This window comes from Eleutherodactylus coqui, chromosome 3, assembly GCF_035609145.1.
Source record: "Eleutherodactylus coqui strain aEleCoq1 chromosome 3, aEleCoq1.hap1, whole genome shotgun sequence".
Classification (NCBI taxonomy): domain Eukaryota; kingdom Metazoa; phylum Chordata; class Amphibia; order Anura; family Eleutherodactylidae; genus Eleutherodactylus; species Eleutherodactylus coqui.
The window spans coordinates 157,014,933-157,031,468 of NC_089839.1; the positions used below are offsets into that span (position 1 = coordinate 157,014,933).

Sequence of the window (16,536 nt, forward strand, 5' to 3'; positions counted from 1 at the left end):
AAATTGCCCCTGCCCAGCCTTCAGCTGCCCTCATGCCACACCACCCTCATGTCTATTTATAAGTGCGTCTGCCATGAGGAGGAACCGCAGGCACACACTGCAGAGGGTTGGCACGGCTAGGCAGCGACCCTCTTTAAAAGGGGCAGGGTGATAGTCCACAATGCTGTACAGAAGCAATGAGAAATCCAATCCTGTGCCACCTCCATCTGGAGCTGCACACGTGGGCATAGCAATGGGGAACCTATGTGCCACACACTATTCATTCTGTCAAGGTGTCTACATGCCCCAGTCAGACCGCGTTTTTTTATAAATAGTCACAGGCAGGTACAACTCCGCAATGGAAATTCCGTGTGCACCCACAGCATGGGTGGCTCCCTGGAACCCACAGGCTGTACATAAATGTATCCCATTGCAGTGCCCTGGACAGCAGAGCTACCGTCAGATTAAATGCAGGTGGGCTTCGGCCCACACTGTATGCCCCAGTCAGACTGGGGTTCTTTATAAGTAGACACATGCAGTTACAACTCCGTGTGGACCGACAGCATGGGTGGGCGCCAGGAAGCCACCGGCGGTACATAAATATATCCCATTGCATTGCCCATCACAGCTGAGGTAAAGTCAGGTTTAATGCAGGTGGGCTTCGGACCACACTGCATGCCCCAGTCAGACTGGGGTTCTTTAGAAGTGGACACATGCAGTTACAACTCCGTGTGGACCGACAGCATGGGTGGGTGCCAGGAAGCCACCGGCGGTACATAAATATATCCCATTGCATTGCCCATCACAGCTGAGGTAATGTCATGTTAAATGCAGGTGGGCTTCGGCCCACACTGCATGCCCCAGTCAGACTGGGGTTCTTTAGAAGTGGACACATGCAGTTACAACTCCGTGTGGACCGACAGCATGGGTGGGTGCCAGGAAGCCACCGGCAGTACATAAATATATCCCATTGCAGTGCCCAGCACAGCTGAGGTAGTGTCATGTTTAATGCAGGTGGGCTTCGGCCCACACTGCATGCCCCAGTCAGACTGGGGTTCTTTAGAAGTGGACACATGCAGTTACAACTCCGTGTGGACCGACAGCATGGGTGGCTCCCTGGAACCCACCGGCGGTACATAAATATATCCCATTGCATTGCCCATCACAGCTGAGGTACAGTCAGGTTTAATGCAGGTGGGCTTCGGCCCACACTGCATGTCCCAGTCAGACTGGGGTTCTTTAGAAGTGGACACATGCAGTTACAACTCCGTGTGGACCCACAGCATGGGTGGGTGCCAGGAAGCCACCGGCGGTACATAAATATATCCCCTTGCATTGCCCATCACAGCTGAGGTAATGTCATGTTAAATGTAGGTGGGCTTCGGCCCACACTGCATGCCCCAGTCAGACAGGGGTTCTTTAGAAGTGGACACATGCAGTTACAACTCCGTGTGGACCGACAGCATGGGTGGGTGCCAGGAAGCCACCGGCGGTACATAAATATATCCCATTGCATTGCCCATCACAGCTGAGGTAATGTCATGTTAAATGCAGGTGGGCTTCGGCCCACACTGCATGCCCCAGTCAGACTGGGGTTCTTTAGAAGTGGACACATGCAGTTACAACTCCGTGTGGACCGACAGCATGGGTGGCTCCCTGGAACCCACCGGCGGTACATAAATATATCCCATTGCAGTGCCCAGCACAGCTGATGTAACGTCAGCATTAATGCAGGTGGGCAAAAAATTAATTAGATTACACTGTAGGCAAGGGCCCCAAAAAAATGGTGTACCAACAGTACTAATGTACCTAAGAAAAATTGCCCATGCCCAACCAAGAGGGCAGGTGAAACCCATTAATCGCTTTGGTTAATGTGGCTTAATTTGTAACTAGGCCTGGAGGCAGCCCAGTTAAAATAAAAATTGGTTCAGGCGCAAGTTTCAACGCTTTAATGAGCATTGAAACGTATAAAAATTGTTTACAAAAATTATATGACTGAGCCTTGTGGGCCTAAGAAAAATTGTCTGTTCGGCGTGGTTACGTGAGGTTTCAGGAGGAGGAGCAGGAGGAGGAGGATGAATATAATACACAGATTGATGAAGCTAAAAGGTCCCCGTTTTTGATGGTGATAGAGAACAATGCTTCCATCCGCGGGTGCAGCCTACGTATTGTTTAGGTATCGCTGCTGTCCAGTGGTGGAGAAGAGAAGTCTGGGGAAATCCAAGTTTTGTTCATCTTTATGAGTGTAAGCCTGTCGGCACTGCCGGTTGACAGGCGGGTACGCTTATCCGTGAGGATTTCCCCAGCCGCACTAAACACGCTCTCTGACAAGACGCTAGCCGCAGGACAAGCAAGCACCTCCAGGGCATAGAGCGCGAGTTCAGGCCACGTGTCCAGCTTCGACACCCAGTAGTTGTAGGGCGCAGAGGCGTCACCGAGGACGGTTGTGCGATCGACTACGTATTCCCTCACCATCCTTTTACAGTGCTCCCGCCGACTCAGCCTTGACTGGGGAGCGGTGACACAGTCTTGCTGGGGAGCCAGAAAGCTGTCAAAGGCCTTAGAGAGTGTTCCCCTTCCTGTGCTGTACATGCTGCCTGATCTCCACGCCTCCCCTGCTACCTGGCCCTCGGAACTGCACCTTCTGCCACTAGCGCTGTCGGATGGGAATTTTACCATCAGCTTGTCCGCCAGGGTCCTGTGGTATAGCATCACTCTCGAACCCCTTTCCTCTTCGGGTATGAGAGTGGAAAGGTTCTCCTTATACCGTGGGTCGAGCAGTGTGTACACCCAGTAATCCGTAGTAGCCAGAATGCGTGTAACGCGAGGGTCACGAGAAAGGCATCCTAACAGGAAGTCAGCCATGTGTGCCAGGGTACCTGTACGCAACACATGGCTGTCCTCACTAGGAAGATCACTTTCAGGATCCTCCTCCTCCTTAGGCCATACACGCTGAAAGGATGACAGGCAAGCAGCATGGGTACCCTCAGCAGTGGGCCAAGCTGTCTCTTCCCCCTCCTCCTCATGCTCCTCCACCTCCTCCTCCTCAACGCGCTGAGATATAGACAGGAGGGTGCTCTGACTATCCAGCGACATACTGTCTTCCCCCGCCTCCGTTTCCGAGCGCAAAGCATCTGCCTTTATGCTTTGCAGGGAACTTCTCAAGAGGCATAGCAGAGGAATGGTGATGCTAATGATTGCAGCATCGCCGCTCACCATCTGGGTAGACTCCTCAAAGTTTCCAAGGACCTGGCAGATGTCTGCCAACCAGGCCCACTCTTCTGTAAAGAATTGAGGAGGCTGACTCCCACTGCGCCACCCATGTTGGAGTTGGTATTCCACTATAGCTCTACGCTGCTCATAGAGCCTGGCCAACATGTGGAGCGTAGAGTTCCACCGTGTGGGCACGTCGCACAACAGTCGGTGCACTGGCAGATTAAACCAATGTTGCAGGGTGCGCAGGGTGGCAGCGTCCGTGTGGGACTTGCGGAAATGTGCGCAGAGCCGGCGCACCTTTCCGAGCAGGTCTGACAAGCGTGGGTAGCTTTTCAGAAAGCGCTGAACCACCAAATTAAAGACGTGGGCCAGGCATGGCACGTGCGTGAGGCTGCCAAGCTGCAGAGCCACCACCAGGTTACGGCCGTTGTCACACACGACCATGCCCGGTTGGAGGCTCAGCGGCGCAAGCCAGCGGTCGGTCTGCTCTGTCAGACCCTGCAGCAGTTCGTGGGCCGTGTGCCTCTTCTCTCCTAAGCTGAGTAGTTTCAGCACGGCCTGCTGACGCTTGCCCACCGCTGTGCTGCCACGCCGCACGACACCGACTGCTGGCGACGCGCTGCTGCTGACACATCTTGATTACGAGACAGAGGTTGCGTAGGAGGAGGAGGAGGAGGAGGGTGGTTTAGTGGAGGAAGCATACACCACCGCAGATACCACCACCCAGCTGGGGCCCGCAATTCTGGGGGTGGGTAGGACGTGAGCGGTCCCAGGCTGTGACTCTGTTCCAGCCTCCACTAAATTCACCCAATGTGCCGTCAGGGAGATATAGGGGCCCTGCCCGCCTGTGCTTGTCCACGTGTCTGTTGTTAAGTGGACCTTGGCAGTAACCGCGTTGGTGAGGGCGCGTACAATGTTGTGGGAGACGTGGTCGTGCAGGGCTGGGACGGCACATCGGCAAAAGTAGTAGCGACTGGGAACCGAGTAGCGCAGGGCCGCCGCCGCCATCATGCTTTTGAAAGCCTCCGTTTCCACAAGCCTATACGGCAGCATCTCCAGGCTGATCAATTTGGCAATGTGCACGTTTAACGCTTGAGCGTGCGGGTGCGTGGCGGCGTACTTGCGCTTGCGCTAGCGACGGCTGGACGGTGCGCTGAGAGACATTGGTGGATGGGGCCGAGGACAGCGGAGGTGAGGGTGTGGGTGCAGGCCAGGAGACGGTAGTGCCTGTGTCCTGAGAGGGGGGTTGCATCTCAGTGGCAGGTTGGGGCACAGGGGGAGAGGCAGTGGTGTAAACCGGAGGCGGTGAACGGCCTTCGTCCCACCTTGTGTGGTGCTTGGCCATCATATGTCTGCGCATGCTGGTGGTGGCTCCCCGGCTGATCTTGGCGCGACAAAGGTTGCACACCACTGTTCGTCGGTCGTCTGCACTCTCAGTGAAAAACTGCCAGACCTTTGAGCACCTCAGCCTCTGCAGGGTGGCATGGCGCGAGGGGGCGCTTTGGGAAACAGTTGGTGGATTATTCGGTCTGGCCCTGCCTCTACCCCTGGCCACCGCACTGGCTCTTCCAACCTGCCCTGCTGCTGCACTTGCCTCCCCCTCTGAAGAACTGTCCTCAGTAGGCTTAGCAAACCAGGTGGGGTCAGTCACCTCATCATCCTGCTGTTCTTCCTCCGAATCCTCTGTGCGCTCCTCCCTCGGACTTACTCCAATTACTACTACCTGAGTGATAGACAACTGTGTCTCATCATCATCGTCCTCCTCACCCACTGAAAACTCTTGAGACAGTTGCCGGAAGTCCCCAGCCTCATCCCCCGGACCCCGGGAACTTTCCAAAGGTTGGGCATCGGTCACGACAAACTCCTCCGGTGGGAGAGGAACCATTGCTGCCCATTCTGGGCAGGGGCCCGGGAACAGTTCCTGGGAGTCTGCCTGCTCCTCAGAATGTGTCATTGTAATGGAGTGAGGAGTCTGGGAGGAAGGAGGAGCAGCAGCCAGAGGATTCAGAGTTGCAGCAGTGGACGGCGCAGAACTCTGGGTGGTCGATAGATTGCTGGATGCACTTTCTGCCATCCACGACAGGACCTGCTCACGCTGCTCATTTTCTAATAAAGGTCTACCGCGTGGACCCATTAATTGTGAGATGAATGTGGGGACACCAGAAACGTGCGTTTCTCCTAATCCCGCAGCAGTCGGCTGCGGTACACCTGGATCAGGAGCTCGGCCTGTGCCCACACCCTGACTTGGGCCTCCGCGTCCTCGCCCGTGCCCACGTCCTCTAGGCCTACCCCTACCCCTCAGCATGGTGTATTACCAGTAGTGCAGAAACAGAACGCTGTAATTAAATGTGCCGCTTATTGGCCTGTGGTTGGAGGCTGACTTCGCTTACGGAACGCACAGCAGAGCCAGGAAAGAATTTTGCGCAAGCCCGCTGTAACACTTAGCTGGCTGCGTATTAATTAGGACTACTACCCCCAGCAGAGACGCAGTACAGTCAGGACGGTCACAGGCAGCCCAAATATTTTTTTTTTCCCAAATTTTTTTGGAAAAGCCCACTGCCTATATAGACAGTATATGTCTTTCACGTTTTTCACTGTCCCTGCCTCAGCACTACTGGCCCTATACTAGGTAAAATTACTGCAGTGCAGACTGTTTCCCTCTGGCCAGGATGACAGCAATGATGTAACGGGCAACGCAGAGCCAGGAAAGAATTTTGCGCAAGCCCGCTGTAACACTTAGCTGGCTGCGTATTAATTAGGACTACTACCCCCAGCAGAGACGAAGTACAGTCAGGACGGTCACAGGCAGCCCAAATAGATTTTTTTCCCAAATTTATTTGGAAAAGCCCACTGCCTATATAGACAGTATATGTCTTTCACGTTTTTCACTGTCCCTGCCTCAGCACTACTGGCCCTATACTATGTAAAATTACTGCAGACTAAGGACGCAATGCTCTGCATGGCCGATATACAAAAAAAAAAAGGTGCAACACTGCAAAAAGCAGCCTCAACAGTACTGCACATGGTCAGATGTGGCCCTAAGAAGGACCATTGGAGTTCTTGAAGCCTAAAATCACTCCTAACACTCTCCCTATAGCAGCTCCAGCATCAGCAGCACTTTCCCTGATCTCTGTCAGAATGCATCTGTGGCGAGCCGCTGGAGGGGCCGATTTATATACTCGGGTGACACCTGATCTCACCAGCCACTCACTGCAGGGGGGTGGTATAGGGCTTGAACGTCGCAGGGGGAAGTTGTAATGCCTTCCCTGTCTTTCTATTGGCCAGAAAAGCGCGCTAACGTCTCAGAGATGAAAGTGAACGTAACTCGAACATCGCGTGGTATTCGTCACGAGTAACGAGCATCTCGAACACGCTAATACTCGAACGAGTATCAAGCTCGGACGAGTACGTTCGCTCATCTCTAGTTGACATCCTTCCTTATTTAACCTTTTGGAAATACAACAGACCTTCATTAATTTCTCGGTCTTCTGATGAGAATGAGACGACTCTGCTAATTCTTTCCCAAACTTTACAGCAAAGCTCAGAAGTGAGCTTCAGTAAACAGGAAGTATCAGACTATTGTGTCTTCTCTGGTGGCCACTGTAAAAACTGGAATCAAGATTTTCTATGTGAATAGTTACTGAAAAAAAATTTAAATATGTTGCAAATGTTTAAAAAAAGATATTTATAACAAACAAAACTTAGAAAAATGTAAAATAATATTTAATTCTATAGATACATTCTCTTTAAAGGGTTCCTCCTGAGTGCAAAACCCGTCATAATTTCCAAATGTATATTGTCTGCAACAAGTCAGCACTGAACACTGATCTTGGAGACTGTGGTCATGTGGGTGGCAGAGCAGTATTTATTTACTTAAGTGTCATCTATGAAGAAGGGAAACTGTTACTGGATTACTTTCCTTCAATTGTTATACAACTATTATAATACAAATCCAACACAATCTCATGCCATCCAGTAAAACATTGGATCCTATGGGTGACTGATGGCCAACAGATGGCATCCATCAGAGGCATTTATTCACAGCCATTCACTAAAACAATGTATAAGTTAAACATATATGCTTTAACATTGGACCCTATGGCTATGAATGCCTGTCAAATGATGTCCGCACATATCTTCACTGCTCTTCCTGCCTTCTTCCTTCTGGAGCTGATTGACAGGTTACTGTGCATATGGAGAAACCTGTCAATCAGTGGAATCTGGGGAATGGGGAACCTCATTGGATGCATATCTGCCAAGTGCTGAAAATGTACAAATGTAAGTATTACAAAGCTCCTGCATCGATTGGTATAAGTGACAGACCACTGAAATCAGCATGTCTGTCACTATACTGTACTGCCTGTAGCCATGCCAGTGTTAAGGTCTTGACAGGTTCCCTTTAAGCAGCCAGGACCTTAAAGGGGTTGTCCCGCGCCGAAACGGGTTTTTTTTTTTTTCAACCCCCCCCCCGTTCGGCGCGAGACAACCCCGATGCAGGGAGGTAAAGAAAGCTCACCGGAGCGCTTACCTGAATCCCCGCGCTCCGGTGACTTCTCTACTCACCGCTGAAGATGGCCTCTTCCTCCGTGGACCGCAGCTCTTCTGTGCGGTCCACTGCCGATTCCAGCCTCCTGATTGGCTGGAATCGGCACGTGACGGGGCGGAGCTACACGGAGCTACACGGAGCCCCATAGAAGACTGCAGAAGACCCGGACTGCGCAAGCGCGGCTAATTTGGCCATCGGAGGGCGAAAATTAGTCGGCACCATGGAGACGAGGACGCCAGCAACGGAACAGGTAAGTATAAAACTTTTTATAACTTCTGCATGGCTCATAATTAATGCACAATGTATATTACAAAGTGCATTATTATGGCCATGCAGAAGTGTACAGACCCACTTGCTGCCTCGGGACAACCCCTTTAATGCTGGCCTGTCAGAGGGTGACCAATGAGTGGAACAGGTTGCCACAGGAAGTAGTGAGCTCTGCTTCAATGAAAGTCTTTAAACATAGGCTGGACAGACATCTGTCTGGGATCATATAGTGATTGAGCAAGAGGGTTAGACCTAATGACCCTGAGGGTCCCTTCCAAATCTATCATTCTAGGATTCTATGATTTAGACATATATTGTAGCTACTGTAATTTTATAAACTGCCCTATACAACTGTAACAACATAATTTATATTTGTCTATTTTATTTATTGCACTCTTGTAGATTATTATCTAATTGTGTTAGCCATTTGATTAGCAATTAGACTTTTAGGCATTCTTTGTCATCTAGCTTATTATTTATTGTAGTTGGGTTATTTTCAATTTATGTATTTCAGACAAGGTGATATCACATTGCCACCATATTACCAGCCTGAAGAAGATGATGAAATGCCATTTATCTGTTCATTATCTGGTGACAATGGAATCATGGGGTGTCATGAGATCCCACCACTTAGAGAACGGGGACATCAATGCTGCTTGGATAAAGAGGACTATTATTACTACAATTCCATCCGACAAGAGTTTAATGTCAGCGGCATGTGTGTCAACTGGAATCAATACTACAATGTTTGCCGCACCAGCAACACCAATCCACATAAGGGCGCTATTAATTTTGATAACATTGGTTATGCTTGGATTGTCATATTCCAGGTGATGGTTTGCAACTATAAAATATCCCCCAGAAATAAAATGTATGAACTGCTATTCAGGGCCAGATTTAGACAGAGTGTGGACCTGGGCAAAATAAAAAGTGTAACCACTAATTCGGAAATAATGACTTCTCCCGAAAACTTCAGGTTACTAAGTACCCATGGGAGTGTGTTGTGGGGACTGAGGTTGGTTATAGCATAGGCAACGTTTATAACATGGAAGGCTTAGATTCAGTGGCTCAGCTCTATGATACCTCTAAATAATGCAGTCACCTTATAAAAGATATCAGCTCTGCCCAGTGAGGGCTCAGTCACACGGGCGCATCCGGGAGCCGATGCGCCCGTGTTACTGCAGGATAAGATGGCCGCACTGCAGGTGCGGACGACTCTCCGCACCGCTGGAGGAAAGAACACATGACCGGCAACTAGATGCCCTTGGCTATATTTACAGTGTGGTTGTGTTTTGACTGTTGGTGGACTTGAAAAGACTTGGACTTGTTAATGTGAAAATACGCCCCATAGCGGCAAGCGTAATTGCGCATGCGCCGGTCTGAAGATGCCCTCAATCGGTGCTGCGTCAGTAGCTCATCGCAACCGGAGGTCATCTTCAGGCAGGCACATGCTGAAATACGCTCGCTGCTACGGAGCCTAATTCCATGTAAACCAGTTCAAAGCCTTATTTTTACCGTTTAAACTTTGCGCTATTGTTAGCGGGTAAAAGAAAGCAGAAAGATAGGTCCTGCCCTATTTTTTCTCGCACGTATAAAAACTAAATTCAAGAAAGACAGGGCAAGGCCTATTTTTTCTTATGCGTAATAATATCACGTGAGAGATACAGCCGTGAAAAAGAAACTGTTAAAATTAATGGTTTTGTTTAATCACGTTTCATGGGCGTGATTTTCACTTCTGCAAAATGTTCTCAAATCACAACTTTGGACTGGTTTATGCAAAAATACACTCCGTAGCGGCGAGCATATTTGCGCATGCACCTGTCTGAAGAAGCCCTGAAAGTTGTGAAATAGGTGACACAGCTGTCACTGTTGTTCAGTTGCCCGTCCACTTGTTTTCACAGATACGCTATAGTAGGGCCCTTTTGGGGATGCGGGCAACTGCATAGTTTAGCCCCACCCCAATGCCGACCCTGCGACTATCACTAGGTTGTTACATGTTAGTCCAGTCATCATTGTTGAAAGCAAGGTAGCTTGCTGAAATTCTTGTTCTCCGTCTTACAGGTCATTACATTAGAGGGCTGGGTAGAGATCATGTATTACGTCATGGATGCACACTCCTTCTACAACTTTATCTACTTCATTCTCCTTATAATAGTAAGTAATGTATTCATTATAAAGTTTTGCTAAAATTGTGAAAACATAAAGAGAATTTAAAGATGGAGCATAAAAAGGAATAGGTCCATATAAAGATATCAATATGTGTAATTACTGGAGATCACTGTATGCAGGAAATGTATTAGTCTGAGAGCTCGGGTAGAAATTTAAGCCAATCATGTCTATGTTTGGCAGCCCAGAGCCTACTGAAGACTCCCAGGGTTGACATGCATAGAACTTTTCATAGACAGCATTAAAAATCTACATATACTGCAATACTGAAGTATTGCAGTATATAGTACAAGTGCTGAATTGATCTCAAGTCGAAGTCACATGTGGGGACAAAAAAGTGTAAAAAAAGATTTAATTACGTTTTTTTAACAGTGAAAAAATTATAAAAGTTCAAAAAATCCTCTTTTCTCATTTCTCACATACAAAATATAAGCAATTTAAAAAAAACGCATATCTGATATTGCCATGAACAAAAAAAGTCCGAACTATTAAAATATGACAATATTTTCCTGCACAGGGAAGGCCATAAAAATAGTAGAGAATGCGAGAGAATTGCAGATTTTTATGTGATGCCAGCTCCAAAAAAGTGTGATAAAAATATTATTGTCTCCCAAAATATTATTGTTAAAAAATACAGTTTATCCCACAATAATCAAGGCCTCGCATTGCCCAAATCAACAAAAAAATAAAAAAGTCATGGGTCTCAGAGCATGGCAGTGGAAAGCAATTTTTTAAGAAAAAAATGTATTTACTTTTGGTTCAAAATGTTTTTATTAGGACATATCACATTAAATGCACAAAACATTTCTTGTTGCATTACAATGGATACCGTTTAGCATACTTTCTAACATTGACTCTCTCCTGCTCGTTGCATGATTTGGTATCCTGCTTTTGGATTGTGTTGTCCTTGTAATTTTTATTTTATTAAAACTTATCTACGTAGCTGGTGAAAACTTATAACAAAGGAAAGTATCAGTTTAGTACTGAGGAGATGTCAGCAGAAAAAGCAGGACAGAAATCAAAACAGAGGGTGGTTGTGGGGGAAGGGGAAGCAGGGGTATGGGTAGGTGACGTGCTGTTGTCGTACATCAATATTGGTACTCGCATTGCCCTATGTGTGGGCGTGCTGGTGTTTGGTCGGCTTCGCCAGGGGGCGGTGTCGCTGCGGGCGCCGTATATGGGTGTCTCCCCTTTCTCTCTTTCCTGCTCACGGGATGACCGGTGACGCATCTAGGGCGGCACCGTCCCCTGGTTTACCCAGTCTGCCACCTCTGGGGATGACCTAAAGTCGAGCCATGGCTGCCAAACCGCGTAGAACTTTTCCACAGTCATGTCTTCCTCCGCTCTCATTTCCTCATACCTTCCCAGCTCATTGACCGCCTCCACCCAGTGTCTCCTGGTGGGGTGGTCTGTGGACCGCCAAAACCTTGGTATGACCTGTCTACCTGCCTGAACGAAGAAGCGAAGCAGACCCCTCTTGGTTTCTGCAATGGACCCCGGAAACATGGATAACACTGCTATTTCTAGTGTAAGTTGTATTTCCTTTCTGCAGAGGCGTTTGTGTAGCCCAGATACATCTTCCCACAGTGCGGCTATTGGTGGGCATTCCCACCAGACGTGTGACATATTTCCCCTTGCATTTGGGCATCTCCAGCAATTGGATGTGGCCTGGGGGAACATTCTGTGTAGCCGCTCTGGGGTTCTGTACCAGCGTGACACAATCTTGTAATTTAGTTCCTGTAGTCTGGAGTAGACCGACCCTTTGTGTGTCAGGGCGAGGGCCCTCTCCCAAGCCACCGGTGGGAAGCTTCTGCCCAGCTCCTCCTCCCAGGCCGCTATGTATCCCGGGCGGGTGTCCCCCATCTCCCACCCCAACAGCATCTTATAGAGCAGAGAGATTGTGTCTCTGATTGTGCCAGTGGACATGCACATTTTTTCGAAGGTTGTGAGTTCTTGTGTTGGTTTTGGTCCAGGCGTCAGGAAGTCCAGTGAACCCCTCATCTGCAGGTATTCCATCCACGCCCCCAGGGGAACTCGCCCCTCTGGGAAGAGCTCTATTAGTTGCCTCAGCCCCGTCTGTCCCCACACATCTCTCAGGCGTGGTGATGTATTTATGGGAGTGATCAGCAGGGATTTACGCTGCTCGAAGGCCTTAAATTGTGGGTTTGCTAACAGTGGGGTGAGTGGGCCTGGGATCGAGGCCAGTGGGTATCCCCTCAGCAGGTCTGACCAAGCCTCCGTCAGTTGCCTTAGTAAGGGGGATATGTTAGGTGAACCTCTAATCAGACTGCCCGGTATCCAGAATGCACCTTGTGCCAGGTTCGGGTCCAGCTCATATTTGATCTCGACCCACAGTTTGAACTCTTTGTGTTTTAGGAGGTTCAGAACACAATTGGCTATGTTGGCCTTATAATATAATGAGAAGTCTGGGAGTCCCAGGCCTCCTCCCTGCTTAGCTCTAGTTAGCGTGCTGAGTTTTAATCTGGGTCTAGGGCCTCGCCATATGAATTTTGTAATTAAAGAGCGGATGTGCCTCAGATAGGGCCTAGCTAGCTTAACTGGGAAAGCCTGGCAGATGTATAAAAATTTCAGAAGGGCATCCATCTAGATTGCGTTAATTCTTCCCACCCATGACAGGAATAGCGGGTTCCAATTGTTTAGATCTTTTTCTAAACTGGTTATGAGCGGTTTGTATTTCAGTTTCATCACGTCCGCCGGGTCCGATGGGAGCTGAACCCCCAGGTACTTAATGGAGTTAGCTTGCCATTTGAATGGGAACTGCCCTTTCAAGGTCTCCATCTCCTGTCGCGGAACGGATATGTTCAGCATTTCCGTTTTCTGTAGATTCATTTTAAAATTGCTCACTTCACTAAATCTGCTGAACTCTCCCAACAGGACCGGGACTCCCACGTTCGGACTGGACAGGTATATGAGGACGTCGTCCACAAATAGAGAAAGTTTATATTCTGCCTGTCCCACTCTGATGCCCCTAATTGAGTCATTCTTTCTAATGGCATTAGCTAGGGATTCCATTGTTAGAATGTATAAGAATGGTGACAGAGGACAACCCTGCCTCGTACCATTTTTTATGGGGATGTTTTCTGATAGAGTCCCATTGACCCTTACTCTGGCTGAGGGCCTTTGATATAGGGCCATGATCCATCCCTCATGCGGGGTCCCAGCCCCACTCTCCTCAGCGTGGCTTCTAAGAATCTCCATCCGACCCTATCAAAAGCCTTCTCCGCATCTATAGCCATGAGGCAGAGCGGGGACCCCGCATTCCGGGCCTGCGACATGAGTGACATGGATTTTATTATATTGTCCCTTCCCTCCCTCCCTGGGACGAATTCGACCTGGTCCCTATATATAAGCTTTGGTATACAGGGTTGTAGCCGGGTTGTTATCAACTTCGCAAATATTTTTACATCTACATTTAGGAGTGAAATGGGTCTATAATTTCCGCATGCCGTAGTATCTCTCCCTGGCTTTGGCAGTACGACCAAGTGTGCTTGCAGCGCCTGATCTGGGAAGGGGCACCCTCTGTTTATAGCGTTGAAGGCTTTCAGGATTATGGGGGACAATTCTTCTCTGAAGAGTTTATAAAATTTGGTGGTAAGCCCGTCCGGGCCGGGGCTTTTCCCTGTCTTAAGGTCTTTTATCAGGCCTTCAAGTTCTGTACTCGAGAAATCCTCCTCCATGTTGGTGGATTCCTCTGGTGCCACCGGGCCCGGTGCGTAGTTATCTAAGTACTCCTCGATCCCCCTTTCCGCCTCTCCCCGTGTCATATTGGTGTTGCCTTCTATATCGTATACGTTTTTGTAATATTTTTGAAAGACCTCTAGTATTTCAGAGGTCGAGTGGGCGACTCCCCCGTCTTGTTTCTGTATCTTAGGGATGTGGGTCATTGGTGTTTTGGGGTGCAAGGTTCTGGCCAGCCATCTCCCGCATTTGTCCCCGTATTCGAAGGTGCATCTTCGCATTCTGTCTCTGAACCCCATCGACCTCTGATCCAGAATAGACAATATTTGATGTCGTATTGTGGGTATTTCTGCTTTCAGCGATTCCTCTGGGTGGCCCTTGTTTTTTTGTTCTTTGGTATGGAGTTCGCTTAATAGTCTTTTCAGTTTTGCCGACGTATCTTTTTTGAGGCGGGCCCCATGGGATATAAAGACCCCCCTTAGGATGCACTTGAGTGCCTCCCATTTGACTGGAAAGTTGGTTGGGTCGTTCCTGTGAGTGATTTCGAATGTCTCGATCGTTTTTTTAATCTCGCCTACTCATAATGTGTCGTTGAGGAGGTTTTCGTTTAGTCTCCACTGGTTTATTTTGGGTAATCTGCCTACACTAGTAAATTCTCCGTATATTGGCGCGTGGTCAGACCATAGAAATGGGCCTATTGAACACGCTGGATTGGCATCTAGCAGCCTGTGCGAGATGAAGAGGTGGTCTATCCTGCTATAGCTATTATGGGCCGCTGAGTAAAAGCTGTAGTCCCTGACGCCTGGATGTAATATTCTCCACATATCCACCAGCTGCATTCTCTCTAACTCTCTTTTCAGTGTGCGTCGTGCTGTGTGGGAGATGGGGGACTTACCCGTCGACGAGTCCACCTCCGGGTTCATCACCATGTTAAGGTCCCCTCCCATGACCACGCTTGTTCCGTCGGCAAAGTTGGTCAGCTTACGCAGAATCTCCACTCCAAAGGCGACCTGATCCTGGTTGGGGAAATAAATATTAGCGAATGACAGTACAGAACCCATTATTTCCAACTTTAAGAAAATGTATCTACCAAGTGGGTCTATCAGCTGGTCAATAATTGTATGTTGCAGCGACCTGTGCAATGCTACTGAGACTCCTCCTGCTTTTTTTGTGGGGTGCGGACTGTGGATCCATGTGGTATAGAATCTGCATGAGAAACGGGGAATATTTTCTGCCTTGAAGTGAGTCTCCTGTAGCATGGCCACCAAGATCCCCTTCTTGTGAAGGTGATATAAAACCTGCTTCCTTTTTTCAGGGGTGTTCATCCCCTTAACGTTGTATGAGCATGTGGTTACATTAGCCATAATTGCGCGAGTGTGGGTGCGCTTGGAGATGTTCGTCACCTATGCCCCTATGGGACCTGGGGTGGAGAAGGGGGAGGGGGAGAAAGACAGGTGTAAAGAAGAAGAAACAGAAAACTGGAGGTACAAAAGGCCTAGTGCCTCTAAACATTATTAAACTCCTTTTGTGAAACGGATTTCCAAGCAGCGTTTTGGCTGCGTGCCCTACTGGGGGGTACAGATATCCGAAGGCGAGGTCACCCCTATGGGTGGCCCCGGCAGATCTATGAGACTAACAAGTTGAATATTGTTTACCGACATTGTTCTTTAACTGTATGAAGGACGGCTTTCAAATGGACCTAGAAACGAGATAAATGATGAAAATTGCAGGCATATATGCATTGCTTAATCATTAGAGCGTTGTGTAAGTGCATACAGCTGATCACCGCTCAGCGCTTGCTTTTTCTACCGGCTGTCTGCCATGCGGAGCTTATGGATGGGGTTAGTGTCCCTTCACAATGGGGCCAATCTGGCAGGGCAATCATTGGGAGTTCAAAGGTGCCTAGGAATCCCGGTAAATCTCCCAGGGACCTGAAGGAGGCTCTTTTGTTTCCCTTACGTGCCTGGAGCTGAAAAGGGTACCCCCATTGATACAGGATTTCCTTTTCTTTCAGTGCCGCCAACAGCGGTTTCAGGGCTCTTCTCAATTGTAGCGTGCGTCTGGATAGGTCTTGAAGGATGAGGATTGGTGATCCCTGGTGAGCCAGGTCTCCTGCCTCTCTGGCTTTGCGCATGATCAGTTCTTTTTCTTGGAAAAAGTGAATCCTGCAGACCACGTCCCGTGGTCTTGCAGGGTCTGTGGGTTTAGGTCCCAGCGTGCGATGAATTCTGTCGATTTCGATTGGCTCGTCTGGGGGTCTCTTTAGGAGGCTATTGAAGAATTTCTGAGCCCATGTTCTTAGCTGGTTATGTTCAACGCTTTCCGCTAGCCCTCTTATGTGCAGGTTGTTCCTCCTATGACGATTTTCCAAATCGTCTAGGTGGAGGAATAGTTCTGATATTTGTGCAGACTGAGTATCGATAACTTTTCTATGGGATTCCACCGTGTCGAGTAACTTTTCCTGTGTTTCCTCCACCTCCGCCAGGCGTTGGCCCACGTGTATGATATCTTTTTGCAGTGCTGTTATGTCTTTTTTATGTGATAGCTCTAATTTATGCAGTGAGCTGTCTAGGTCTCTCTTGGTGGGCAGGGAGCGTAGGTGGTCTCTCCAGTCCCATTCTTCCCCATTATCAGGTTGTTTTGGGGAGTTTGTCTGTGTGCCT

The 16,536-nt window shown here is 48.8% G+C and overlaps 1 protein-coding gene across 1 annotated transcript in view; it reads left to right on the plus strand.

The window, feature by feature from the left end:
- The window catches only part of CACNA1I (calcium voltage-gated channel subunit alpha1 I), a 459,267-nt gene that overhangs the window by 150,991 nt on the left and 291,740 nt on the right, over positions 1 to 16,536 (plus strand). The window contains exons 5-6 of the mRNA XM_066596427.1: positions 8,523 to 8,838; positions 10,070 to 10,162. Of these exons, the coding sequence (XP_066452524.1) occupies positions 8,523 to 8,838; positions 10,070 to 10,162 (409 nt within the window). The remainder of the gene's footprint in view (positions 1 to 8,522; positions 8,839 to 10,069; positions 10,163 to 16,536) is intronic.